Source organism: Culex quinquefasciatus, chromosome 1, assembly GCF_015732765.1.
Source record: "Culex quinquefasciatus strain JHB chromosome 1, VPISU_Cqui_1.0_pri_paternal, whole genome shotgun sequence".
NCBI classification, from domain to species: Eukaryota; Metazoa; Arthropoda; class Insecta; order Diptera; family Culicidae; genus Culex; species Culex quinquefasciatus.
This window is the reverse complement of record NC_051861.1, coordinates 126,789,545-126,816,874: the sequence shown is the minus strand read 5'-3', so window position 1 is coordinate 126,816,874 and position 27,330 is coordinate 126,789,545. Positions and strand designations below refer to the sequence as shown.

The window sequence follows — 27,330 nt, the reverse complement described above, 5'->3', positions numbered from 1 at the left end:
CTAACTAACGATGGGTCGCATGATAGACCCGGACATCATTTTTACTGAAATATCTGAGATCCGGCCTCCAAAAAGTGTATAAATAACACTTAAGTGCCAATAACTTTTAATAGGGTTGTCAGATCCTTGATGTTTTAGGCTCATTTGAAAGGTATTTCGATTATCTAACTAACGATGGGTCGCATGATAGACCCGGACATCATTTTACTGAAATATCTGAGATCCGGCCTCCAAAAGTGTATAAATAACACTTAAGTGTCAATAACTTTTGATAGGATTGTCAGATCCTTGATGTTTTAGGCTCATTTGAAAGGTCTTTCGATTATCTAACTAACGATGGGTCGCATGATGGACCCGGACATCATTGTCATTGAAATATCTGAGATCCGGCCTCCAAAAGTGTATAAATAACACTTAAGTGCTAATAACTTTTGATAGGATTGTCAGATCCTTGATGTTTTAGGCTCATTGGAAAGGTCTTTTTAATACCTTTCTGAAAATGTATAACATGACAGGGTTTCTTACAAAAACCACCCTTTTACAATCTTCCGGACATACGCCAAAATCGTTTTTTAGCATAACTTTTGAAGTACTTTACTAAACTTCATAATTTTCAATAGGGACTTATGGGACCCCAAGACGAATCGAATGAGACCAAAACGGTCCAAATCGGTTAAGCCAGTGCTGAGATAATCGAGTGCATATTTTTGGTGCACAGACCCACATCCCTACACACACACACACACACAGACATTTGCTCAGAATTTGATTCTGAGTCGATAGGTATACGTGAAGGTGGGTCTACGAGGTCAAATTAAGAAGTTCATTTTTCGAGTGATTTTATAGCCTTTCCTCAGTAAGGTGAGGAAGGCAAAAACATTCAAATCTTGATTCAGTATGTTTCAATCAAAAAAAGGTTTTCTTTGTGTTGTTTGTAGAAGCATTTTAAATATAGTGATTATTTTTTCATTTCAATTTACTATTTCTGGACCCTGAATCCAGAACCATCATTGACAGTCATTGCCCCAAAATTGAAGGACACTATCTACCTCCTTAAATTTGTGCCACTTCTGAACCACCAAAATAAATAAAATCACCTTTTGTCGCAGATAGGGCAGCAATGTTGGTAGAATTTGAATAATTCGCAAATGAGCACCAAAATGTTGTAGAGAAATTGGTTGTGACCATTCGAAATATTAGTGCAGTTATTCGAATGTTTCCAGATTCTCCGTTAGACAACGAAGATGCACACGAAGCGAGAGCAACCTCGTGTGCAATGAAATGAGCTAGCTGCGCGTGTGCAAGTGTATATGTATGAGCGCGTCGACTGGAAAAAGAAATCTGCGAAACGCGCACGTTGTGAGAGAAAAAGAGAGAGCGAAAACGACCGAAGACTACGATCGCTGTGGAAGTGGCGTGAGAGTGTAGCTGATGAACTTCGGGATGAACACGCGCGGCGTGGTTGAAATTGAGAGACACACGTAAGTGTGTTTGTGCGCTTGTGGACCGATTGTGTCGGGACTGGCCTTCGGGTTCCGGGGATTCTTCAGTCTGGCGTTTAATGCTGTAGCGAGCGGTTGTGTTTTATGCGGCGGGTGGTGGGACCAGAAACAAACCGAAGTTTCGCTTCCGAGAGTTTAAAAAAAATGAAGACCTGGCCTGAGTTACGACAATGGCGCAGTTGTAAGGATTATTAAAAAGTTTAAGAATTTCTTCAAAAATGTTTGTTTTGATGGTCCCACAAGAAGTGAACGTAGTAACAGTGGAAATAGTGTTGTGATATAATGAGTGCCCCGAAAGGTTGGTTTGGTAAGCAGTTGGAAACCGGTAAGTTGTTTTCGTTACACAAAAGTTTAGGAAGAGACGCCATGTTTAATGGCATTAATTTGTGGCCCGTTGAGTCTCGAGTAGGAACCTCGCAATAGAGAGCGCCAAGGTGGTGCTGTTGAGCGGGCATGTTGATTTAATTTGATTGTTTGTGGCTCGCTGAGTAGGTTGGAGTCGAGTCAGTTAAAGGTTGGGTCGGCAAGGTGTAGTGAGGTTGCACAATCCTGACCTATGTTGGGCCGATGGTGATCAGACATCGTGCCGGGGGTTGTGTTGTCAGGTGGAAGTTGAGTCGACGAGTTATCCTGATGATATGCATTCCTGCTCTATTTCAGGCCGATGATGATTAAATTTCATGCCGAAAAATTGTAATTGGGAAATTGCGTGTGTTTTTTTTTGGCGTAATTTGTTGACATATATATTGTAACTATTTTGTTATGGATTATGGAAACAAAAATGAGAATTGTTGGAAGATTATTCAAGCTATATTGCATATGACACAGCACACAAGAATTTAACTACAGTTATCCTAGTTTAGTAATGAGGCTTTCGTTACAAGCAAGATTTTTCACTGTCTGGTTCAAGAAATTTCTGACGAACAGTATATTGAATTGCGCTGTATTTTTAATTTGAAGTCGAATTGTTTGCGAGCAGTAATTTTTGTGATTTAGCTTTTTGACTACATGTTGTGGCTGATATCGATTCGATATCATGCGTTCAGTGCTAACATAAAAAAATGCGTTTTGTGTGTGAAAATCTTAAGTGAGTCACTACGAAATATAACGGAATACGCTAGGTTTATTAAATGAAATTGCAAGCAAGGTGCAATGGATATAATTGTTGGTACGATACTTAAAAAAAAAAGAAACATGAAGGTAATATTGGATACAAATATAATTAATCGATGCTGGGCAAAGATAATGAAACCGTGGCCACTTAGAAGGAAAATGTTTAAGATGAGCGTTGCTCGTTGGCCACTAAGCATAATTCGTGAGACTAGCGTGACTTGTTGGTCACTTAGAGAAATTGGTGACTAATAAAAAAATTGTGAGACGAGCGTTGCTCGTTGGCCACTTGGAGGAAATTTGTGAGACGAGCGTTGCTCGTTGGCCACTAAGCATGATTTCGTGAGACTAGCATGACTTGTTGGTCACTTAGAGGAAATTGGTGACTAATAAAAAAATGTGAGACGAGCGTTGCTCGTTGGCCACTAGGCCTAATCTCGTGAGACGAGCATTGCTCGTTGGCCACTTGAGGAAACTTGTGAGACGAGCGTTGCTCGTTGGCCATTTGGAGGAAAATGTATGAGACGAGTGTTGCTCGTTGGCTACTGAGAGTGAATCTTGTGAGACGAGCGTTGCTCGTTGGCCACTGAGAGTAAAATTTGTGAGACGAGCGTTGGTCACTAGAAATAATCTCGTGAGACGAGCATTGCTCGTTGGCCACTTGGAAGGGAAATTTGTGAGACAAGCGTTGCTCGTTGGCCACTAAGCATGATTTCGTGAGACTAGCATGACTTGTTGGTCACTTAGATGGAAATTGGTGACTAATAAGAGAAAATTGCGAGACGAGTGTTGCTCGTTGGCCGCTATGCATAATCTCGTGAGACGAGCATTGCTCGTTGGCCACTTGGAAGCAAATTTGTGAGACGAGCGTTGCTCGTTGGCCACTTGGAAGCAAATTTGTGAGACGAGCGTTGCTCGTTGGCCACTAAGCATAATTTCGTGAGACTAGCGTGGCTTGTTGGTCACTTACAGGAAATTGGTGAAAAAAATGTGAGACAAGCGTTGCTCGATGGCCACTAAACATAATCTCGTGAGACGAGCATTGCTCGTTGGCCACTTGGAAGCAAAGTTGTGAAACGAGCGTTGCTCGTTGGCCACTGAGAGTGAAACGCGTTGCTCGTTGATCACTAAAGGCTAGTATGCATATTGGAAGGAACGGGGTCAAGAAACAGCTTTACGAACAGCAGAACAAAGGAGAGGGAACGATTTCTTGGGGCTTTTCTTCAGCCTCTCTGGCTTGCTTTCGCTGCCGCTGCGGCCCATTTGATTGTTTTCTTGACCGGTTCCTTCCGAAGTGCGTATACCGCTTAATAAGGAAAATGTGTGAGACGAGCGTTGTTCGTTGGCATCTTGGAAGGAAATTTGTGAGACGAGTGTTGCTCGACTTATGTTGGAGCTATTGATTGAATTCTAGGGAGAAATTATTATGGAGATTTTGAGTGAGAACATGCGTTGGTTTTGAGAACCTCAGTCAGTTTGGAGCGAAGATCTAAGAAACGGTAGCCTGAAACCCTACACGACTTATGTTGGAGCTATTGATTGAATTCTAGGAGAATTTATTATGGAGATTTTGAGTGAGAACATGCGTTGGTTTGAGAACCTCAGTCAGTTTAGAGCGAAAATTTAAGAAACGGTAGCCTGAAACCCTACACGACTTATGTTGGAGCTATTGATTGAATTCTAGGAGAATTTATTATGGAGATTTTGAGTGAGAACATGCGTTGGTTTTGAGAACCTCAGTCAGTTTGGAGCGAAGATCTAAGAAACGGTAGCCTGAAACCCTACACGACTTATGTTGGAGCTATTGATTGAATTCTAGGGAGAAATTATTATGGAGATTTTGAGTGAGAACATGCGTTGGTTTTGAGAACCTCAGTCAGTTTGGAGCGAAGATCTAAGAAACGGTAGCCTGAAACCCTACACGACTTATGTTGGAGCTATTGATTGAATTCTAGGGAGAATTTATTATGGAGATTTTGAGTGAGAACATGCGTTGGTTTGAGAACCTCAGTCAGTTTAGAGCGAAGATCTAAGAAACGGTAGCCTGAAACCCTACACGACTTATGTTGGAGCTATTGATTGAATTCAAGGGAGAATTTATTATGGAGATTTTGAGTGAGAGCATGCGTTGGTTTGAGAACCTCAGTCAGTTTGGAGCGAAAATTTAAGAAACGGTAGCCTGAAACCCTACACGACTTATGTTGGAGCTATTGATTGAATTCTAGGGAGAAATTATTATGGAGATTTTGAGTGAGAACATGCGTTGGTTTTGAGAACCTCAGTCAGTTTGGAGCGAAGATCTAAGAAACGGTAGCCTGAAACCCTACACGACTTATGTTGGAGCTATTGATTGAATTCTAGGGAGAATTTATTATGGAGATTTTGAGTGAGAACATGCGTTGGTTTGAGAACCTCAGTCAGTTTGGAGCGAAAATTTAAGAAACGGTAGCCTGAAACCCTACACGACTTATGTTGGAGCTATTGATTGAATTCTAGGGAGAAATTATTATGGAGATTTTGAGTGAGAACATGCGTTGGTTTTGAGAACCTCAGTCAGTTTGGAGCGAAGATCTAAGAAACGGTAGCCTGAAACCCTACACGACTTATGTTGGAGCTATTGATTGAATTCTAGGGAGAATTTATTATGGAGATTTTGAGTGAGAACATGCGTTGGTTTGAGAACCTCAGTCAGTTTAGAGCGAAGATCTAAGAAACGGTAGCCTGAAACCCTACACGACTTATGTTGGAGCTATTGATTGAATTCAAGGGAGAATTTATTATGGAGATTTTGAGTGAGCATGCGTTGGTTTGAGAACCTCAGTCAGTTTGGAGCGAAAATTTAAGAAACGGTAGCCTGAAACCCTACACGACTTATGTTGGAGCTATTGATTGAATTCTAGGGAGAAATTATTATGGAGATTTTGAGTGAGAACATGCGTTGGTTTTGAGAACCTCAGTCAGTTTGGAGCGAAGATCTAAGAAACGGTAGCCTGAAACCCTACACGACTTATGTTGGAGCTATTGATTGAATTCTAGGGAGAATTTATTATGGAGATTTTGAGTGAGAACATGCGTTGGTTTGAGAACCTCAGTCAGTTTGGAGCGAAAATTTAAGAAACGGTAGCCTGAAACCCTACACGACTTATGTTGGAGCTATTGATTGAATTCTAGGGAGAAATTATTATGGAGATTTTGAGTGAGAACATGCGTTGGTTTTGAGAACCTCAGTCAGTTTGGAGCGAAGATCTAAGAAACGGTAGCCTGAAACCCTACACGACTTATGTTGGAGCTATTGATTGAATTCTAGGGAGAATTTATTATGGAGATTTTGAGTGAGAGCATGCGTTGGTTTGAGAACCTCAGTCAGTTTGGAGCGAAAATTTAAGAAACGGTAGCCTGAAACCCTACACGACTTATGTTGGAGCTATTGATTGAATTCTAGGGAGAAATTATTATGGAGATTTTGAGTGAGAACATGCGTTGGTTTTGAGAACCTCAGTCAGTTTGGAGCGAAGATCTAAGAAACGGTAGCCTGAAACCCTACACGACTTATGTTGGAGCTATTGATTGAATTCTAGGGAGAATTTATTATGGAGATTTTGAGTGAGAACATGCGTTGGTTTGAGAACCTCAGTCAGTTTAGAGCGAAAATTTAAGAAACGGTAGCCTGAAACCCTACACGACTTATGTTGGAGCTATTAATTGAATTCTAGGGAGAATTTATTATGAAGATTTTGAGTGAGAACATGCGTTGGTTTGAGAACCTCAGTCAGTTTGGAGCGAAAATTTAAGAAACGGTAGCCTGAAACCCTACACGACTTATGTTGGAGCTATTGATTGAATTCTAGGGAGAAATTATTATGGAGATTTTGAGTGAGAACATGCGTTGGTTTTGAGAACCTCAGTCAGTTTGGAGCGAAGATCTAAGAAACGGTAGCCTGAAACCCTACACGACTTATGTTGGAGCTATTGATTGAATTCAAGGGAGAATTTATTATGGAGATTTTGAGTGAGAACATGCGTTGGTTTGAGAACCTCAGTCAGTTTGGAGCGAAAATTTAAGAAACGGTAGCCTGAAACCCTACACGACTTATGTTGGAGCTATTGATTGAATTCTAGGGAGAATTTATTATGGAGATTTTGAGTGAGAACATGCGTTGGTTTTGAGAACCTCAGTCAGTTTGGAGCGAAGATCTAAGAAACGGTAGCCTGAAACCCTACACGACTTATGTTGGAGCTATTGATTGAATTCTAGGGAGAAATTATTATGGAGATTTTGAGTGAGAACATGCGTTGGTTTGAGAACCTCAGTCAGTTTGGAGCGAAGATCTAAGAAACGGTAGCCTGAAACCCTACACGACTTATGTTGGAGCTATTGATTGAATTCTAGGGAGAAATTATTATGGAGATTTTGAGTGAGAACATGCGTTGGTTTTGAGAACCTCAGTCAGTTTGGAGCGAAGATCTAAGAAACGGTAGCCTGAAACCCTACACGACTTATGTTGGAGCTATTGATTGTATTCCAGGGAGAAATTATTATGGAGATTTTGAGTGAGAACATGCGTTGGTTTTGAGAACCTCAGTCAGTTTGGAGCGAAGATCTAAGAAACGGTAGCCTGAAACCCTACACGACTTATGTTGGAGCTATTGATTGAATTCTAGGGAGAATTTATTATGGAGATTTTGAGTGAGAACATGCGTTGGTTTTGAGAACCTCAGTCAGTTTGGAGCAAAGATCTAAGAAACGGTAGCCTGAAACCCTACACGACTTATGTTGGAGCTATTGATTGAATTCTAGGGAGAAATTATTATGGAGATTTTGAGTGAGAACATGCGTTGGTTTTGAGAACCTCAGTCAGTTTGGAGCGAAGATCTAAGAAACGGTAGCCTGAAACCCTACACGACTTATGTTGGAGCTATTGATTGTATTCCAGGGAGAAATTATTATGGAGATTTTGAGTGAGAACATGCGTTGGTTTGAGAACCTCAGTCAGTTTGGAGCGAAAATTTAAGAAACGGTAGCCTGAAACCCTACACGACTTATGTTGGAGCTATTGATTGAATTCTAGGGAGAATTTATTATGGAGATTTTGAGTGAGAACATGCGTTGGTTTTGAGAACCTCAGTCAGTTTGGAGCAAAGATCTAAGAAACGGTAGCCTGAAACCCTACACGACTTATGTTGGAGCTATTGATTGAATTCTAGGGAGAAATTATTATGGAGATTTTGAGTGAGAACATGCGTTGGTTTTGAGAACCTCAGTCAGTTTAGAGCGAAGATCTAAGAAACGGTAGCCTGAAACCCTACACGACTTATGTTGGAGCTATTGATTGAATTCCAGGGAGAAATTATTATGGAGATTTTGAGTGAGAACATGCGTTGGTTTGAGAACCTCAGTCAGTTTGGAGCGAAAATTTAAGAAACGGTAGCCTGAAACCCTACACGACTTATGTTGGAGCTATTGATTGAATTCTAGGAGAAATTATTATGGAGATTTTGAGTGAGAACATGCGTTGGTTTTGAGAACCTCAGTCAGTTTGGAGCGAAGATCTAAGAAACGGTAGCCTGAAACCCTACACGACTTATGTTGGAGCTATTGATTGAGTTCTAGGGTAAATTTATTATAGAAATTATGAGTGAGAACAAGCGTTGGTTTTTAGAACGTCAGTCAGTTTGGAGCTAAGATCTAAGAAACGGTAACCTGAAAACCTACAAGACTTATGTTGAAGAATGATTAAATTTGTAGAAAAAAAAAATATTGCTATACGCAAAGTTTTGAGTTATTTTTTTTTCCTTTATTGAAATTAAAAATTGGTTTGAATTTAGAGTACAGGAGAAGGAAAATGTCGCAGATAGGGCAGCAATGTTGGTAGAATTTGAATAATTCGCAAATGAGCACCAAAATGTTGTAGAGAAATTGGTTGTGACCATTCGAAATATTAGTGCAGTTATTCGAATGTTTCCAGATTCTCCGTTAGACAACGAAGATGCACACGAAGCGAGAGCAACCTCGTGTGCAATGAAATGAGCTAGCTGCGCGTGTGCAAGTGTATATGTATGAGCGCGTCGACTGGAAAAAAGAAATCTGCGAAACGCGCACGTTGTGAGAAAAAGAGAGAGCGAAAACGACCGAAGACTACGATCGCTGTGGAAGTGGCGTGAGAGTGTAGCTGATGAACTTCGGGATGAACACGCGCGGCGTGGTTGAGGGAGAGACACACGTAAGTGTGTTTGTGCGCTTGTGGACCGATTGTGTCGGGACTGGCCTTCGGGTTCGGGGATTCTTCAGTCTGGCGTTTAATGCTGTAGCGAGCGGTTGTGTTTTATGCGGCGGGTGGTGGGACCAGAAACAAACCGAAGTTTCGCTTCCGAGAGTTTAAAAAAAATGAAGACCTGGCCTGAGTTACGACACCTTTTTCCTTATCGGTTCCATTATAAATTTTGCAGTTTTATGAAATTTTTTCCCCTGATTTTTCAGGCTGATTTTGAATGGGGATGAAATATGAAAATAATCAGTTTTTTTTTTAATTTCAGCAAGCACTTTAAAAATATTTTATAAAGAAAAAGTCACCCTGCAATAAATTTTGTTTGGACAAGCTGAGAATTTACGAGCTGTCAAATAAAATACTTTTTGTCATGGAATGCTGCGAACTTAATTTGTCATAATTGATTTATAATTCAATTTTTAATCCTCTTGTGATGGACAAAAAAAGACAATTGACTGAATACTAATATATTAAACAAGGTTGTACAAAGGTTGATTGCACTCAGAAAAATACGCTTTGTGAACAATAATATCAGCAATTTTAGCTTAATTTTAGGATCATATTGCAGTCCAGACTCGATTATCCAAAGTTTCGATTATCCGGAACTGGGGATTCGATATATATGTATTTATTTCTCACTTTTAATATCAAATTCGAGTTCTGTGACCCCGCTTTAGTCAAATTGAAGTGGTTGATTGCGTTTTAAATTATCAAATGCATTTTCAAAATATTAAATCCCCGCCGTCTTGGATGTAAAAATTGCCAAATCTCAGCAACAACTAAAACCCTCTAAAACAGTTTGTGATTTGATTATTTAGTTATTATTTCCGATGACTTCGGATAATCTGAGCTAGACTCTTCATTGCCTCTCTCATTTTACTCAGGCTAAACATACAAATTGGGTCCTAAAATGAAGCTTAGATTGCTGATATTATTGAGTACAGCGATAGAGCTTATTTTTATGAGTACAATGACGTTTTAAGCGACCGCAAAGGATTTAAAATGGATTTTTAATTCAATTTTGAAAATTTATTTCACGGCCCTTCTTGACAGAAAAGGTCCTACTTGACAGTTCGTTCCAAGGAGACCATAGTTGATCCATCGAAAAATGTTGTCTTGCCAATATTTTTTTGCGTTAAAATGAAAAAAGTGATCAGAAATGGTTTTTAATCTTGTTTTTACCGCTGTACATAATTTTTTTATAGGGGTTTAGTAAGGAACAGCGTGCTCCTAATGTTGGCGCGTGCCTCTAATGTTGGCAGGTCAGAAGTTTGACATTCAATTAAGGCTCATTAAAAGCGTTTTCAACTGAAATCGAGTGATAAATAGAAGTGAGCAAGCAAGTTTCTATCAAAAGTTATGCAGAATTAGTTGTTTACATAATTAAAAACGGCAAATTTGATGGATTTAGAAGCGAGTGCTTAACCTGCCAACCATAAGGCCGATGCAAATATTTAAAAAAGTTTTTGTCCCTCGGCCCTGGCTGAGTTCAAGGGGGAACAAGCCATAGTCTTCACATTTAAATGAAAAAAGTGGTTTAAAATGCATTTTACACTAGTTCAGTTGTTTTGCAATCTCTAGTTTTCAAAAAATCTAAGATCTGACAAAAATAAAAATTGTATCGAAAAAAAAAGATGTTGCATCGAAAATTTTCAAAAAAATTTAAGATTTTTTAATAAACCCAAACATGCTAAAAATGATTTTAAACGCAGAAGAATGTATTTTAATTTGATTTTAGCTGGTTGCACTTGAATTTTCATTGAAATTTTGAAGTTTTTTGTAAAAATATTTTTTTTGCCCCCTGATTTTTCGGGCCAATTTTGAAGGGGTGGTGGCAAAAACTTTTAAAAATATTTGTACCAGCCTAAGAGAATTTCCCATACCCAATTTAGAAAAATAATTCAATAAAAAAAATCTCCTTTTCAATTAATCAGCAAAAGCAAAGCAAACGAAAAACAAATTCCAACACTTGTTTTTAACTAACACTAACATTTTTAAAAAATTATCAAATCAAACTAAAACTATAATTAATAAATTTTTAATAACTTAAAATAATCACAATCGCAGCAAGCCCACGTGCATTTCGCGCCTTCTATTTTGATTCCCGACCTTCTTCCCGCGATGCAAATGCAATGCTGTCAGTTTTGTTTCGCCGGCCGGCTTGCTTCGTCTGTATTGGTGTCACCTCGCGCAGCCAAACCGAAGACGACGACACCACCACAACCGCACGCGCACCCACCAGAATCAAAACAAAACAGCGAGCTGTCAGTCGAATGTTGCGTTTGCCGCGTGGTTTGGCCGCGAGTGTTTTTCGGGCGGTGTTTTCTCGGGCCTGTTCCGTCGTCGCGATGGCCACCGGAGGGGAATCCGCGGGTGTGAGTGCTAGTGACCGCCGGAAGAACGAGGGTCCACCGCCGTTGGTGGTGATTCTCGGTTCCACCGGGGTGGGGAAGACGAAACTTTCGATCGAGCTGGCTAGGCGTTTTGATGGGGAAATTATCAGCGCCGACTCGATGCAAGTGAGTACCGAGACGCACGTGGTTGTTTGGTGGTGGTGTTGGTGGTAGGCTGTGAGCGGGTGGGTGGTGAAAGGGAGTTGTTTAGATTGATTTGAATTTTGAACTGAAAAGTGGTGTTTTGATAAAAATAAAATCCAATATTAAATTAATCAGATGAACATGGAAAGTCGGATCGGAGCGCTCTTTGCCGAAAGGCTTTTACGCTAGTAAGTTGACACTTTGGCGACTCTGAGACCGATTCCGGAACACCTGCCGTTTGTTTGGGAAAAGTTACGTTAAATCAAGCTTCGATCACAGGTTGCTAAATAAGCAAACAAGCTAAAATCGTCAAGAAACGAAAACAGACAAGACGAAAGTTGTCGGGTTTGGCTTGTTAAATATAAATGGCGCCTAACATTTCAAAAGGGCACATAACTTTTGTAAACAATAGTGTATCCCTTTCCCTCAAAAGACAGTTTACATAAGGTGTGAAAGGGACACACTCTTGCCTAAAAAAGTTATGTGCCCTAATGAAATGGCAAGCACGAACTATCAAAATATGTACTAGAGATTTACTTTTATAAGATCTTTTTCCAAAAGAAAACTCTAGATCTAGATCGTTTTAAGGCAGGTTACGTCCTTTTGAAAAATTACCTTAGAAATAATGCACGACTTAATATTCAAAACAAACATATTTATCTAGAGCAACATTTGAAAAGGGCGCCTAAGCATTTTTACAGCCAGCACTACTTTGCAAATTCCAAGTCAACAGGTTACTATTTAACAAAACCCGCAGTGCTAAAAGGTAGCTAACAAGGCCAGCTAATGTTAGTTTGATTTACTTTAGTTGCCGCATATATTTTTTTAATGAACCATCGTTGCTCCAAGAATACTTATTTTTAGCTAAGGAATCGAGCCAGGCAGTGACCGTGAATTCCGAAAAATATCTTCTAACCCTTGAATAATTTGTAATATGTTATACAATTTTCAAATAAACCTTACCATCATCTGGGACAAATCGGGAATACAGTCTAAATAGGGATTTTTTTTTCAAAATTATTAAATATTTAAATTTCAATATTTGAATGAAAAAAGTTTAAAGAAATGCACTTTTTTTGCGGTCCAATTTTTTTTGCTAGCATTAGTTTTCAAATATCTAAGTATTGACGAAATTTGCGGTACTGTACATCGGAATTTAACAAAACATTAAAATATTTTAAAACTTGCCCAAACATCTAAAATATGATTATCAACGCAGGAAAATGCATTCCAAAGTAGTGTTTATAGATAAGACCTCATTTTCCATTAAAATTTTTTAGTTAACTGTAAACTATGAAAAATATTTGTATCGGCACTATAATCGATTGGACACAGGACAATGGTCAATATGGAGACTTTAATGTAAAATTGTCTGGAGAATTGATTCCCACTACCGGTTTTCAAAAATGTGACGTTTAGACCACTTAAAAAAAAAAACAGTTTTAGTAAATGATTTTTGTATTTTTTTTGGAGAGATATACCACCTGCATTTTTCGTCAGTCTTTTGGTAATATTTTAGGCTATTTCCTCAAAAATTTTTAACGAACAAAAATCGTGACATCACCTTTAAATTTAAGTTTTAGACTTAAAAATCAAAAAATCTCATATATGTGGCTTGTATTTTTGTTTCAGTGTATTTTTTTCAGAAAGCCTGTCCAATTTCCTACAAGTTTGTCTTCGACCACTTTTTGATACAACGCAACGGCTTCGAGATACAGTAATTTTTAAATTACAAAATACAAAAATATTTAAATACCTTACGCCCTTCTCAAATGTTATTTTCGAGTACTATTGGCTCCATATACACAAAAATGGCTTATATAGGCCTAGGATAATATGTCTACAAAGTTTCATTGAAATCGGAGAGGGTCGGGTACAAAAGTACCAGAAAAAATCCTGATTTGAGCTGGAATTGCTCTATTTTGAAAAATCAGTATTGATTAAATAAATCATAACTCGGTCAAAGATTTTTTGCACAACCTGGAAATTTTTGAAAAGTTGGCATTTAATGTCCTCTAAAATATATCAAATGATTAAAAAAAAATATTTTTTTACCGTGTATCATTTTTTTCAGTGTAGTCCGTATCCATACCTACAACTTTGCCGAAGACACCAAATCGATCCAAAAATTCCTTCACAAGATAAAGATGCATTTTCATGCATCGTTTTTGTGTGGACAGCTTCCAAATTTGTATGGAAAATTATATGGACAAACTAATGATGCAAAATGGCTTCTTTGGGCATACCGAAGGCACCAAAAATGTTTCAGCCGGATTAAAAAAATACAAAAAATTAAAATTCTTAAAAAAGACCGATTTCGTAGAGAATTGTTTAGCTAAAAAAGTCACAAAAATTCATATAATTATTGTAAAACAGGAGTTAGAAAACATTTTAAGCTTTCTTATTAATGCACTTTTTAGAAGTTAAATTTTATGGAAACTTATTTGTTACTTAGATCAGCTAAAATGTAAGTTTACGAGATAATGCTGTCAGAATACTTCCGTCGATTGCTCCTTGCTGACAGCATTTGACTGCCTTAATTTAACTGACAGTGAATTTTCACTAGCTTGGCTGTTATTTCAACCAAGTTTTCAGTAAAGTTTACAGATAAATTAGCTAACTAAAACTAAAAAAAAAACGTCAGAAAGCAGACAAGAGTTTTGGTTATTTTGGTGATTTGCAGCAACATTTTTTTCAAAACATTATCTAAAAAATGCTGGAATAGCTGGAAAATTAGTTGGTTTTACCTAAATTTACCGAAAAAATTGGTTAACTTAGCTTGAATTCGAATTTCTACCCCCAATTTGGAATAACAAACGTTTTTAAACGTTTCCAGGGCAATTTCCTCAACAAATCTTACCTATTCTACCAGCAATTTCCCAGAATCACCTCCGGATCACATCATCCGGACATCCGGACCTTGGTTCGTGCCCCGGTGAAAACGAACCAAATCGAATGGCTAAATGTCTGGCGGTGGCAAATTTTACCACCGTCGTCAATTGACCAAAATCAAATCGATAACCAGCATCGAGCGTACGTGGGAGCTCGGTAAAGCTCACCACCATTAGTTATGGGGCTTTACGAGCTGTGCGAAAAAATGCGCAAATTCCGCACATATGTTGCACATTTCTGAAGGGGGATCGATTCCCACACTGAAATAAAAAGTAACCGCAGATTTCTTAATCAATCAGAACAAAGATTAGTGTTTTTTTTACGTTTTTTTCTAGAAGGAAGTGCGTTCCCGCAGCAAACCCAACAACCCGCACATCTATTTATTATCTTTATGCCCGACGACTCCAGAAGATTTTTGGGTAAACCTAACCTCGTTTCGGTCCCGCTCTCCCATAAGAAGCTCAATTGTTTCCTGTCTCTCAAGAGGGTCCGCTCTCCCTCTCTCCCTACCCTCAAAATTAACTGAAACGAATCTCCCAATCAAGTTCTAATCAAACGTATTAAGCCCAATTTAGCCGGCCGTCCCGCCACCACCACGCACACCCTTCTCCCACCCTCGAGATGCCGCGCCGAAACGTCGACCCGTTTAATTCCGGAACTTGATCGATCTAGGGAAGGCCTTGAGCCCTCTCTTTCTCCACTATCACAGCAGCAGGCCTTGGGAATTTGTTGGCCCAGTACGGCACGACGCCGGGAGGAAAAAAATCATGGCCTGCTGGGAACGCGCGAGGGGTCATCCCGCGATGACGTGACAATTTAGTTTTGCTTTGTTGAACAAATTTGTCTAACTGTTAAACTTTGAATTTGAAAAAGTCAAAATTAACAGAAAAAAACAATCTTCGTGACGTAATTTATTCCAGTCAAGATCGTGACGTTTCGGATTGTGTTTTGTTTTGAGTGTGGATCTCTTTCGTCGTGGGCAAACCAAACCAAATCAACCCCCTCCGCTGAAAATCCCAGATAGATAAGATGACGTCTGCAGGTTTTTGCCGGTCGCGCACCTGTTTCTTGGCTTGTTTTAACCGTTTTTGGGCAGGTTTCTCGTAACGATCTAGGAGGGTTTCTTAATGTTTTTGTGTTGCTTCGTTCTTAGCGTTTCATTTTTTTTTTAAGAGTGAAGTTTTGAAATGCCGTTTCGGGTTTGCGCTCGCTTGATGGGTCTTGCGCCTTACTGCTGTTTTTTGGGACCTGTTTGTAACTTGAGTGCCATATGGTTAGAGTTCTCTGTAGTCATGCTGGAGTTTTTGGTGAAAAAAATCAGATAAGTTTGTGGCGAAACAGGTTGCATTTGCCAAAACTTCCTTTACAATGCAAAAAAATAATTTATTTTTTCCACCAAATTACCAAATTACCAAATCCCAAATTACAAAACAACCAAATTATCAAATTACCAAATAATCAAATAACCAAATTTCCAAATTCCCAAATCACCAAATTACCAAATACCAAATTCCTAAATTACAAAATTTCCAAATAACCAAATAACCAAATAACCAAATTATCAAATTACCAAATAACCAAATTACCAAATAACCAAATTTCCGAATTTCCAAATTACCAAATTACCAAATTACCAAATTACCAAATTACCAAATTACCATATACTAAATGCCCAAATTACCAAATTACCAAATTACCAAATTACCAAATTACCAAATTACCAAATTACCATATACTAAATGCCCAAATTTCCAAATTTCCAAATTACTAAATTTCCGAATTTCCAAATTTCCAAATTTCCAAATTTCCAAATTTCCAAATTTCCAAATTTCCAAATTTCCAATTTTCCAAATTTCCAAATTTCCAAATTTCCAAATTCCTAATTTCCAAATTTCCAAATCCTAAAATTTCCAAATTTCCAAATTCCAAATTTCCAAATTTCCAAATTCCAAATTCCAAATTTTCAAATTCCAAATTCCAAATTCCAAATTTCCAATTTCCAAATTTCCAAATTCCAAATTCCAAATTTCCAAATTCCAATTCCAAATTCCAAATTTCCAAATTTCCAACTCCAAATTCCAAATTCCAATTCCAACTCCAACTCCAAATTCCAATTCCAAATTCCAAATTTCCAAATTTCCAATTTCCAACTCCAAATTTCCAAATTCCTCCAAATTCCAAATTCCAAACTCCAAATTTCCAAATTCCAATTCCAAATTTCCAATTTCCAAATTCCAACTCCCAATTTCCAAATTTCCCTTCAATTCCAAATTTCCAATTCCAATTCCAATTCCAAATTCCAACTCCAAATTCCATTCCAAATCTCCAAATTCCAAATTTCCAAATTCCAAATTCCAAATTTCCAAACCAGGTTTCCAATTTCCAAATTTCCAAATTTCCACCAAATTCCAAATTTCCAAATTTCCAAATTTCCAAATTTCCAAATTTCCAAATTTACAAATTTCCAAATTTCCAAATTTCCAAATTTCCAAATTTCCAAATTTCCAAATTTCCAAATTTCCAGATTTCCAAATTTCCAAATTTTCAAATTTCCAAATTCCCAAATTCCTAAATTACAAAATTACCAAATTACCGAATTACCAAATCACCAAATTACCAAATTACCAAATTACCAAATTACCAGATTCACAAATTACCAAGTTACCAAACTCACAAATTCCCAATTTCTCAAATTTTCAAATTCTCAATTTTCCAAATTCTCAAATAAAAAAAAAATCTGTTTTTTTAATTGAATTTGTTACGATATTCCATTTTGAATTTGCTAACGTAGTCCTACGTCAGATTTAATTTCTTTTTCATATTTAAATTTATAAATTTAATTTTAAAAGTCAAGCAAAAAATTATTTCGTGCGTTTTGAGTAAAGAAAGTTATATTCAAAATATTTTTAAATGATTTCAACGTTATTTGTAACGTAGGACTACTCATTTGATAATTGCTTGTCAGCAATTTCATTCAAATTTTAAATTCTGGTTCTTTTCCTAATCCACTTCAAACTGCCAAATTGCCCAATCTTGAGTCCTGTAATTTTCCCCGAAATTATTGTTTACCCAAAATTAGCCACCCAAAATTCCTCCTCGCAACCTTTCGATTCCGGGTTCCTAGTTTGTTTTAATGAAAGTCACGTTCTGCCGCCACTCTTCGAGTTTCGAAATCATCTAAATTTTCCACTCGTTGTCTTCAAATCTCGTCCATCCGCGCGACCGTTAAGTCGAAGAGTTCCATTCTCGAATGCTAATCAAAGTGGGGCGGTGTCCACGAAACGTTCTTAAGAAGGTGGATTGTTGAAATTCTTGCGGGCTGACGAAGGAGTCCGTCCCCGGTATAGGCCCTCGGAGCATATGATAGGCCAGACCATGGGTCTAGGCAGTAGTAGGCTGTCGGGGCTAATGGACGCGCCCGTAACAAGTACGAGCTATCAATCATCCTGGTGGCGAGTAGCTTTAGGAGGTGGAGGGCAGCGTAGAGCGTGATTTTTTTTAGGTTAGGTTTGTGAAAGGGCAAAAAAAAACAGAAATTTTAGTTGATTTGAACTGTAAATTTATCTCAGCGTAGACACAAAATTAACAAAATTTAGCCAAATTAACAAAGAAACAAAATCTCAAAATTTAAAAATTTTAGACAATTTTGATAATTTTGACAATTTTGAAAATTTTGACAATTTTGACAATTTAGAAAATTTTGTCAATTTTGACAATTTTGACAATTTTGACAATTTTGACAACTTTGACAATTTTGACAATTTTGACAATTTTGATAATTTTGACAATTTTGATAATTTTGACAATTTTGACAATTTTGACAATTTTGACAATTTTGACAATTTTGACAATTTTGACAATTTTGACAATTTTGACAATTTTGACAATTTTGACAATTTTGACAATTTTGACAATTTTGACAATTTTGACAATTTTGACAATTTTGACAATTTTGACAGTTTTGACAATTTTGACAATTTTGACAATTTTGACAATTTTGACAATTTTGACAATTTTGACAATTTTGACAATTTTGACAATTTTCCTAATTTTTCTTATTTCGGATTTTTTGATTTAGTTAAATTTGATATTAAAACGGAAGATTTTCATACGCCCTTTTGAAACCCTTACTCCTTATTTCATATCGCAGACCATCGCTGGACAACCGTTGACGACGAACTCGTCGACGAGATGAAATGATTATAATCACTAGGCTCTGGTGTGTTGTCTGTTTGGATAATGCTTATGACCACACTACCGCTCAAGGCATGGCTAGGATTGCTTCCTAGATAGAGAGAGCCCAGATCGAAGACCAATCGAAGACGGCCATGGCGCGAGGAGGTGGGGTAGGGCTGACAGATAATGACGATGACGAGTTCATAAATTGATTATGGGAAGCGGCGCGCAGCAGGCCGATTTCCAGGAATTTCTCACGTTTCGTGGAACGTTCGTAGGTGGCCGCGCACCGAACTGGAATTCCGTTACGCGGAGCAGGTTGAGGTTGAAATTTTGGAAATGGATGTTTTAATTGATAAAAAAAACTATTTGAAATCGAGACCAACGGGATTCGAACTCGCGTCCTTCCTATTATCAGCACAAAACCTGCGGCTTTACCAACTGAGCTATAGCTGCTTTTTGAACAAGCAAGGATAGAAGGAAAGACGTTAGATAATCAAGCAAAAGCTCAAAATGAACATTTCTAACCTCAATTTCAACGGTTTCATTTCTGGGCCAAGTTTGCGATTTCGGACCCGCGCCTTTTAATAACCCATTATCAACAATGTCTCCCGGATACACATGAATGTGCGCCATGTTTTTTTACCCAGAGTGATAACCGCGCTCGTACCCGCGTACAAGTCGCGCAAATTGATATCGCGTTTTGCCCCCCAGTTTCCCCCCCCTCCCAACAACTACTGCTGATGATGGGCCAATCATCAGTTTTGTCGTTGAGCCTCGACGTTTTGTAAACGATGGAAATGAAGGAAATTAAAAATTAATATCATATTAATAAGGGCCCGGCGGGTTTCATCGGCGTCACTGGTCGAACCTTAAACCACAGATATAGAGACAACTTTAATTCAACTAAAATAAGTTCAAATCTGAAAAAAAGTCTCTCAAATTTGACCAAATTTACCAAATTTTTGAAATTTTTCTTAAAACTAATGTTTGAGTATTTTTTTAAATTTTAGCAAAAAAAAAATATAGGTTCGTCGTCTACGACTCCGTGCTCAACATTGTTTTCCTGTGTGTGGCCTATGGTTCCGGGCAGGAAACCGGCAGACGCCACATCGATCCGATGAATGGTGGCCATTAGCCCACGGTGGTTCCCACGGTAGTCGGGCACAGCTGAATCTAGAATGGGCAGGGAGGCCACCACAATTGGATCCTAATGGGAAATAGAATGGTCGCGGAAAAATTATGAAACCCTTGTTTTCAGACTGATTGGGCGGTTGATAACGATTTTGGTGGGAGAATGACTTTGGTAAGAGATTTAATTTTAACCAAAACGTAGTCCCACGTTATCACAATTGAAATCTAGATATTTTTAGGTTGTTTAACATTTCTTGCCAGCTTATGTCAAAATAATTGTTCTAAAACACAAAAACATAAATAAAAAAATGCCAAAATTGTCAAAATTGTCAAAATTGTCATAATTGTCAAAATTGTCAAAATTGTCAAAATTGACAAAATTGACAAAATTGACAAAATTTTCAAAATTGACAAAATTGACAAAATTTTCAAAATTGACAAAATTTTCAAAATTGACAAAATTGACAAAATTGACAAAATTGTCAAAATTGTCAAAATTGTCAAAATTGTCAAAATTGTTAAATTTGTCAAATTTGCCAAAATTGTCAAAATTGTCAAAATTGTCAAAATTGTCAAAATTGTCAAAATTGTCAAAATTGTCAAAATTGTCAAAATTGCCAAAATTGTCAAAATTGTCAAAATTGTCAAAATTGTCAAAATTGTCAAAATTGTCAAAATTGTCAAAATTGTCAAAATTGTCAAAATTGTCAAAATTGTCAAAATTGTCAAAATTGTCAAAATTGTCAAAATTGTCAAAATTGTCAAAATTGTCAAAATTGTCAACATTGTCAAAATTGTCAAAATTGTCAACATTGTCAAAATTGTCAAATTTGTCAAAATTGTTAAAATTTTCCAAATTGTCAAAATTGTCTAAATTGTCTAAATTTTCAAAATTGTCAAAATTGAATGAAAAATTGCTTGTACTACAAAAAAGCTTCTGTAACCTAAGAGCATCCCTACCGGTACTTTAGGTAGCGTAGTCCTACGTTATTGAAGTTTTTTTGTTAATTTGAAAATAATCACATTTGTTTACAAATTTACCAACCTACTGCTTTGTATTTCTCAACAGAATACAAACATAAATATTAAGGAAAAATCGTATTAAGAAAATAAGGGCGTATCCGCCGGATGTCATCATTTTTTTTAGAAACGCTTAGTTTTCTATTTCCAACTTTTAAAAATGTTGTCTATCTATCTATCAATTTGAAAGAAATTTTAATCAAAATTTTGCCTTTGATTATTTCTTGAAATAAGGGCATCTCTACCAGTACTTCATTTTTTTAACATCCGTTTTGTTTGTTAATTTCAACCAATTAAAAATCAAACTAAAAAAATCCTCATACTTGATCTCAGAACCTAACCTCAAAAATATCAAACGTCAAGCTGAGACCCTCACGTTCGCTCATAAAAATAATTTTCCACTCATAAAAAAAAGACGAAACCCTTTAGAGAACGATTTTCAACAAAAAAAAGGTAGCCCACTAATCAAAGTAGGCGCACGTCCTCTGCGCGATTGAATCAAAAATAGATTAAAACCACGAGAAAGAACCGCATTTTATTAACCATTTCTCACGCTTTAAGGGTCCACCGTCACCGATTTGTGAGACGCTGAGGTGTCGATTAGAGTGACGTCTGGGACTGGGAACACTGGTCGAAATTAAGTTTAATTTCAATGGCGAAGTCGGCTTGATTTTGGGTGATGATTTTTCACAGTGCTTTCGGTGTAAATTACTACCGCGATCGAATTCGGTCCCCGTTCCGCGGGCTATGAATTTGTAATAAAATGGGTAAATATTCTAATCGAAGTTGGCTTCGGTTACCAAGGTGATACCGATCACGTCGTCGTCGTCGTTCTGCGCCATTATTGAGGCGTTCAACTTTATTTTTTCGAAGGGGGCACACGGAACGAGTTTGGAAATATGTTATTTGGATTCCAAAAATGGCCCTATTAAATCTGTGGTGGTGGTCGTTGATTGATTCGATTCTGGGAACCGGGTGTCATGTTTCAAAAAAGTTTGATTCGTTCTTTTTTCTGGTTCTCTTCTTCGCAGGTGTACCGTGGGCTGGACATTGTGACGGCGAAAGCCACCCGGGAGGAGCAGGCCCAGGCCCGGCACCACCTGCTGGACGTGGCCACGCCGGACCAGGCCTTCACGGTGATCCACTTCCGCGAGGCGGCGCTCCCGATTGTATCCTTTTGAGCGCGTAAGGTTAAGGGCATCTCCATCTGCAGATTTTGGGTTGTTTAGCAACGTTGCTAAAAAATTGTCGATTTCTAAAATCATTCATAAAGAGTTTGCAAATAAGTATTTGCCCTTGATCTCCACTGCAAAAATACAAAAACAAAGTTTTTTTCTTTTTCTTCTTCAAAAAGTGACAACGTAGTTCTACGTCAATTATAGTTATTAAAAGATTTAGCAAAAAAAAAAATTTTAAATAAATTTCATCCTCAAGCAGACAGACAACGATAAAGTTTGTAAAAGCTACTTTAAAACCAAGACATCAAAATGCCAAATGACGTAGGTCTACTCAAGTCACCAATTTATTTCAATAAATGGATTTTCCCCAAAATTTCAAAAACTTTCAACAACTCATTACTTCAACCACCTGCAGTGGCTCCAATTCTTCACGGATGGTTGCTCGTGGAATTGGATTTTTGCAACAAAAAAAAATCACCTAATTCTCTATTGTTCCTCCACGTGACCACGTGAGCGTGTGTGTCTGTGTGTGATCCGCTTTAATTTTTAATTTGCGAATTTTTGGCCAAACTCTGGTCCGGTGCGAAATAGGAAACTGTCTGTAAATTCGCGCAAATTTTCGCGCATCATTTAACCAAACACAATCTTCTTCTCGACGCGCGGCGCGAAGGAGGGGAAAATTCGGCGCAACAAGTGAGCGGAACTGAGTTTATTTAGTTTTTTTTTCTTTTGCGAATTTGTATCGCGAACTGCCGGAATTGGTTTTACGCTTCGGTGGGTGGTGATTCACCTGCTTAATTTTGCGAACAATTAAAGAAAATTGGGGAGGGAAAGGGGGGTAGTCCTACGTCATTCTAGCCTCGTTTTTTTTGTAAGTGAGAATTTCGTTTGATTCAATGTTTTTTTTTCGATGTGTACAGATATTTAAAAAATATTTTACAATTTTTTTTATAAGATAATTAAAATTGCAACCTACAAGCACTTAAACACTAAGGTGGAGATGCTCTAAAACATTTTAGATTTACAATGCATAGTAACGATTGAAACTTTAGGGTTGGAACGTACAGAGGAAGTTTTTGATAACATTTTTTCCAACACCATTCTACCGCCGGTAGTAATGCCCTAAAATTACTCAAAATAATCGAGTTGTACCCAGTCTGAACTTATTCTATTGTTTAACTTTAAATTTATTTTTTCTAAGGAAATGCTTGAAAAAGATACTTTTGCACCGTTAAAACTGCACGGTAAAGATGCTCTTAGACGTTCAAATTCACATTTTAGTAGCAGCAATAGAAATTTTAGGGGATTTGCAGAATTTTTACATTTTGTTCTAGCAATATTCTATTTCAGAACCATGAACTACATTTCAAAAGTGAATTTTCAAGATGCATAGCGCTGCTTTTTTTCCATTGGTGGAGATGCCCTTGATTAACTTAAAAGAATATAATCCTTTAATTTTTTTATTGTTATTTTACCTCTTAGATTTGTTTAAAATAAATACTACTGGAGATTATCTTTTCAGTGGTGTATGACAACTTTTACGGACGGCTTGATCACTTCATTGAATCAAGTTTTGTGCAACCGAAATATATTTTTTAGTTGTTTAAAGTTCAATTTCCATTATAAAAATGTATATTTTTCGATACATTTTTGAAATACTGCCCATGTATACATAAATGAGCAAAAGCAGTAAACTGAAAAAATGCAAGGCAAGCTTTTTTTCAAGCTGACACTTAATTTTTTAGACATTTTTTGTTGGCCTTAAAAAAATTGCTACCTGCGGTAGAGATGCCCTTAATCCACTTAAATGAATCAAATTTCATTAAATCATGTGTAGTATTTTTTTAAAATTGGTTGTCCTATAGCAAATTTAACATTCTTTTTTTATTTATCTCGATACATTTCCTGTTCATTTTTACAATTTTGCTGAAAATAGCTCGGAGTCGCAAATTAGACACTTCGGTGGAAATGCTCTAAGATTTCGGAGAAAAAAAAATTTACCAGTTGACCATTTCTGGCCCAAAACCACCCACTATATCAAACTTCTTAAATTTTCTGAAAAGTGATTTTGTATTAAAATAAAACCAATTCAGTAAACCGGTTATTCCAACCGGTTTAATCGTTTCAATCGGTTGTAAATATCTGGCAAAAAATCTAACTTAATATCTAACTTCTTCAAATTTACTGAAAAATGATTTTGTATCAAAATTAAACCAAAATAGCCAGACCGGTTCATCTAACCGGTTTAATCGTTTCAACCGGTTGTAAATTTCTGGCACAAAATGACTTATCCGACAAATGTAACTTTTTCAAATTTCCGGAAAAAGGATTTTGTATTAAAATTAAATCAATTCAGTCAAACCGGTTCATCCAACCGGTTTAATCATTTCAACCGGTTGTAAATTTCTGGCACAAAATGCATCATTCGACATATTTAATTTCTTAAAATTTCCTTAAAATTATTTAGTTTCAAAATTAAACCAATTCAGTCAAACCGGTTCATCCAACCGGTTTAATCGTTCCAACCGGTTGTAAATTTCTGGCACAAAAAGAATCATCCAACAAATGTGGCTTCTTCAAATTTACTGAAAAATGATTTTGTATCAAAATTAAACCAATTCAGTCAAACCGGTTCATCCAACCGGTTTAATCGTTTCAACCGGTTGTAAATTTCTGGCACAAAATTACTTATCTGACAAATGACTTTTTCAAATTTACTGAAAAATGATTTTGTATCAAAATTAAACCAATTCAGTCAAACCGGTTGTAAATTTCTTTCACAAAATGAATCATCCAACAAATGTTACTTCTTCAAATTTCTTTAAAAGTAACTCTATCTCAAAATTGAACCGATTCAGTCAAACCGGTTTAATCGTTTCAACCGGTTGATAATTTTTGCTACAAAACACATTTTTTGGCATATCGAATTTGTTAAAATTTCCTGAAAGGTTATTTTGAAAAAATTTGAACCGGTTCAGCTGAAACGGTTGATTCAACTGGTTCAATTGTTTATCCAGGTGCCGTTACTTGCTCAAAATGATAAATGTAACTTCTTCAAGTTTCTTCAAAAGTAACTCTGTCTCAAAATTGAACCGATTCGACTGAACCGGTTCACCCAACCAGTTTAATAGTTGCATCGGGTGATAGTTTCTGGTACGAAACACATTTTCTGGCATCTCGAACTTCTTAAAATATCCTGAAGAGTTATTTTGTAACAAAATTGAACCGGTTCAGCTGAACCGGCTGATCCAACTGGTTGAATTGTTTTACCGGTAGGATTAAGTTAAACCGGTTCATCGAACCAGATTTGTAGCCATATTGGGTAAACAGTTCTGCAACAAAATACATTTCCGACATGTTAGCTTCTTTAAATACTATGAAATGACATTTTGTAAAAAGTTGAACCGATTTAGTCGAACCGGTTGATCTAACATATTAAATAGTTTAACCGGTTGGCCGTTTCTTGCAGAAAACGTATAATCCGACATATTTAATTTCTTCAAATTTCCAGAAATGTCTTCTTGCTTCAATAAGAAACCACTTCAGCTGAACCGGTTCATCAAACCGGTTCAAAAGTTGTTTAACGATTAAACATTTTTGGTGCAAAATATATCATTCGACATATCCAACTTCTTCAAATTTCTTGAAAAGTCGGTTTGTTTCAAAATTGAACCGGTTCAGTCAAACCGGTTGTGCAACTGGATCAATGGTTGTACCAATTGACCGTTTCTTGCATAAAATGTATAATCTGACTTATCCAACTTCTTCAAATTTCCAGAATTGCCATCTGGTACCAATATTAAACCACTTCATCTGAACCGGTTCATGCAACCGGTTCAATATTTGTACCGAATGAGCATTTCTGGCACAAAATGTATCATCTAACTCTTTTAAATTTCGTGAAAAGTATTTTTGTTGATCATATTGAACATTGTTTGCACAAATTGTTTTGAAGTGTACCAAAAACCGTAAAATTTTGACGAGGTATAAAAACACCATCTCTAGGTGTAAAAACCTAAAGGCCACACGCGACAACGCCCAAAGGTTCAGATGACCCATCGCCGGTGGGTGATCAAACCGGACTGAAATGTGCCCAACCAGTCAGCGCACCGAGCAATAATTCATAAAACTCAAGGCCGCTCGCACCCCACCACCACTGAGTTGGGGAGGGCTCACGCAACGAAACCAAGAGTAAAATATAAATTTATTAGCGTGTGATGCTCCTTAATGCGTTTATGCAAATAAATACCTGAACACACTTTCGAGCAACAACAAGAGGAAGAAGAAAAAGGAACATCTCGTGTACTCACTTTCCTTGAAAAAAATTTCAATTTCATTTAACGCGATTCGTTCCACCTTCCAGAACACGAAGTGCAGCGAAAAAAACAGAAGAGCAGAGAGATCGTTAAACGTCCGCACCTTCAGAACCCCTATTATCGATGCTTCTCCCTTTCTTCAAGGGGTTCTTATGAAATTTGAGAAGAGAAAAAAAAAAACGAAAAACCACTCATAATGTTTGCCAGACCAAATGTATCGTAAAGAACCAATAACACTTCAAATTAAACCATCTTCAGGCCCTACCTGCTGCGATCTCGACTCAACTCGAGAAATAAAGAAAAGAGGGGATATTGCACCGGATCACGCGACCGAGGCCAGAAATGTTCCGGTCCGGAATCGTTCATGAATGAAATGAGCGCCATTTTTGCGGGGTTATTTTCTGTGAAATTTGCCCCAACCCCTCACCCCCGTAATTGGGCTGGGGAAATTTGCGGTATGGCACAGCGTAGAGCTGCTGCGGGAAATGTGGGTTTTAAAAAAATGGCAACCGTGTCATTAAAATGGACACCACGGTAGAGATGCCCTTAAACGTTCTCTTTTAAACATATTTTCTAGTTTCACATTGAACGACATTTGACCAACCTGCGGTGGAGATGCCCTTAAAGGGCATCAAAATTATCAAAATTGTCAAAATTGTCAAAATTGTCAAAATTGTCAAAATTGTCAAAATTGTCAAAATTGTCAAAATTGTCAAAATTGTCAAAATTGTCAAAATTGTCAAAATTGTCAAAATTGTCAAAATTGTCAAAATTGACAAAATTGTCAAAATTGTCAAAATTGTCAAAATTGTCAAAATTGTCAAAATTGTCAAAATTGTCAAAATTGTCAAATTTGTCAAATTTGTAAAAATTGTAAAAATTATCAAAATTGTCAAAATTGTCAAAATTGTCAAAATTGTCAAAATTGTCAAAATTGTCAAAATTGTCAAAATTGTCAAAATTGTCAAAATTGTCAAAATTGTCAAAATTGTCAAAATTGTCAAAATTGTCAAAATTGTCAAAATTGTCAAAATTGTCAAAATTGTCAAAATTGACAAAATTGTCAAAATAGTCAAAATTGTCAAAATTGTCAAAATTGTCAAAATTGTGAAAATGGTCAATGTTGTCAATGTTGTCAAAATTGTCAAAATTGTCAAAATTGTCAAAATTGTCAAAATTGTCAAAATTGTCAAAATTGT

At 37.0% G+C, this 27,330-nt stretch overlaps 1 protein-coding gene across 2 annotated transcripts in view; it reads left to right on the top strand.

The window, feature by feature from the left end:
* The first annotated feature begins 11,118 nt into the window (after positions 1-11,118).
* The window catches only part of LOC6035167 (tRNA dimethylallyltransferase), a 270,808-nt gene continuing 254,596 nt past the window's right edge, over positions 11,119-27,330 (top strand). Inside the window, exons 1-2 of one of the 2 annotated variants that reach the window (XM_038249649.1) lie at positions 11,119-11,397; positions 21,669-21,806. In XM_038249649.1, coding sequence (XP_038105577.1) covers positions 11,152-11,397; positions 21,669-21,806 — 384 coding nt within the window. In that variant the 5' untranslated portion in view covers positions 11,119-11,151. The remainder of the gene's footprint in view (positions 11,398-21,668; positions 21,807-27,330) is intronic. The other variant, XM_038249651.1, reaches the window with a different exon arrangement.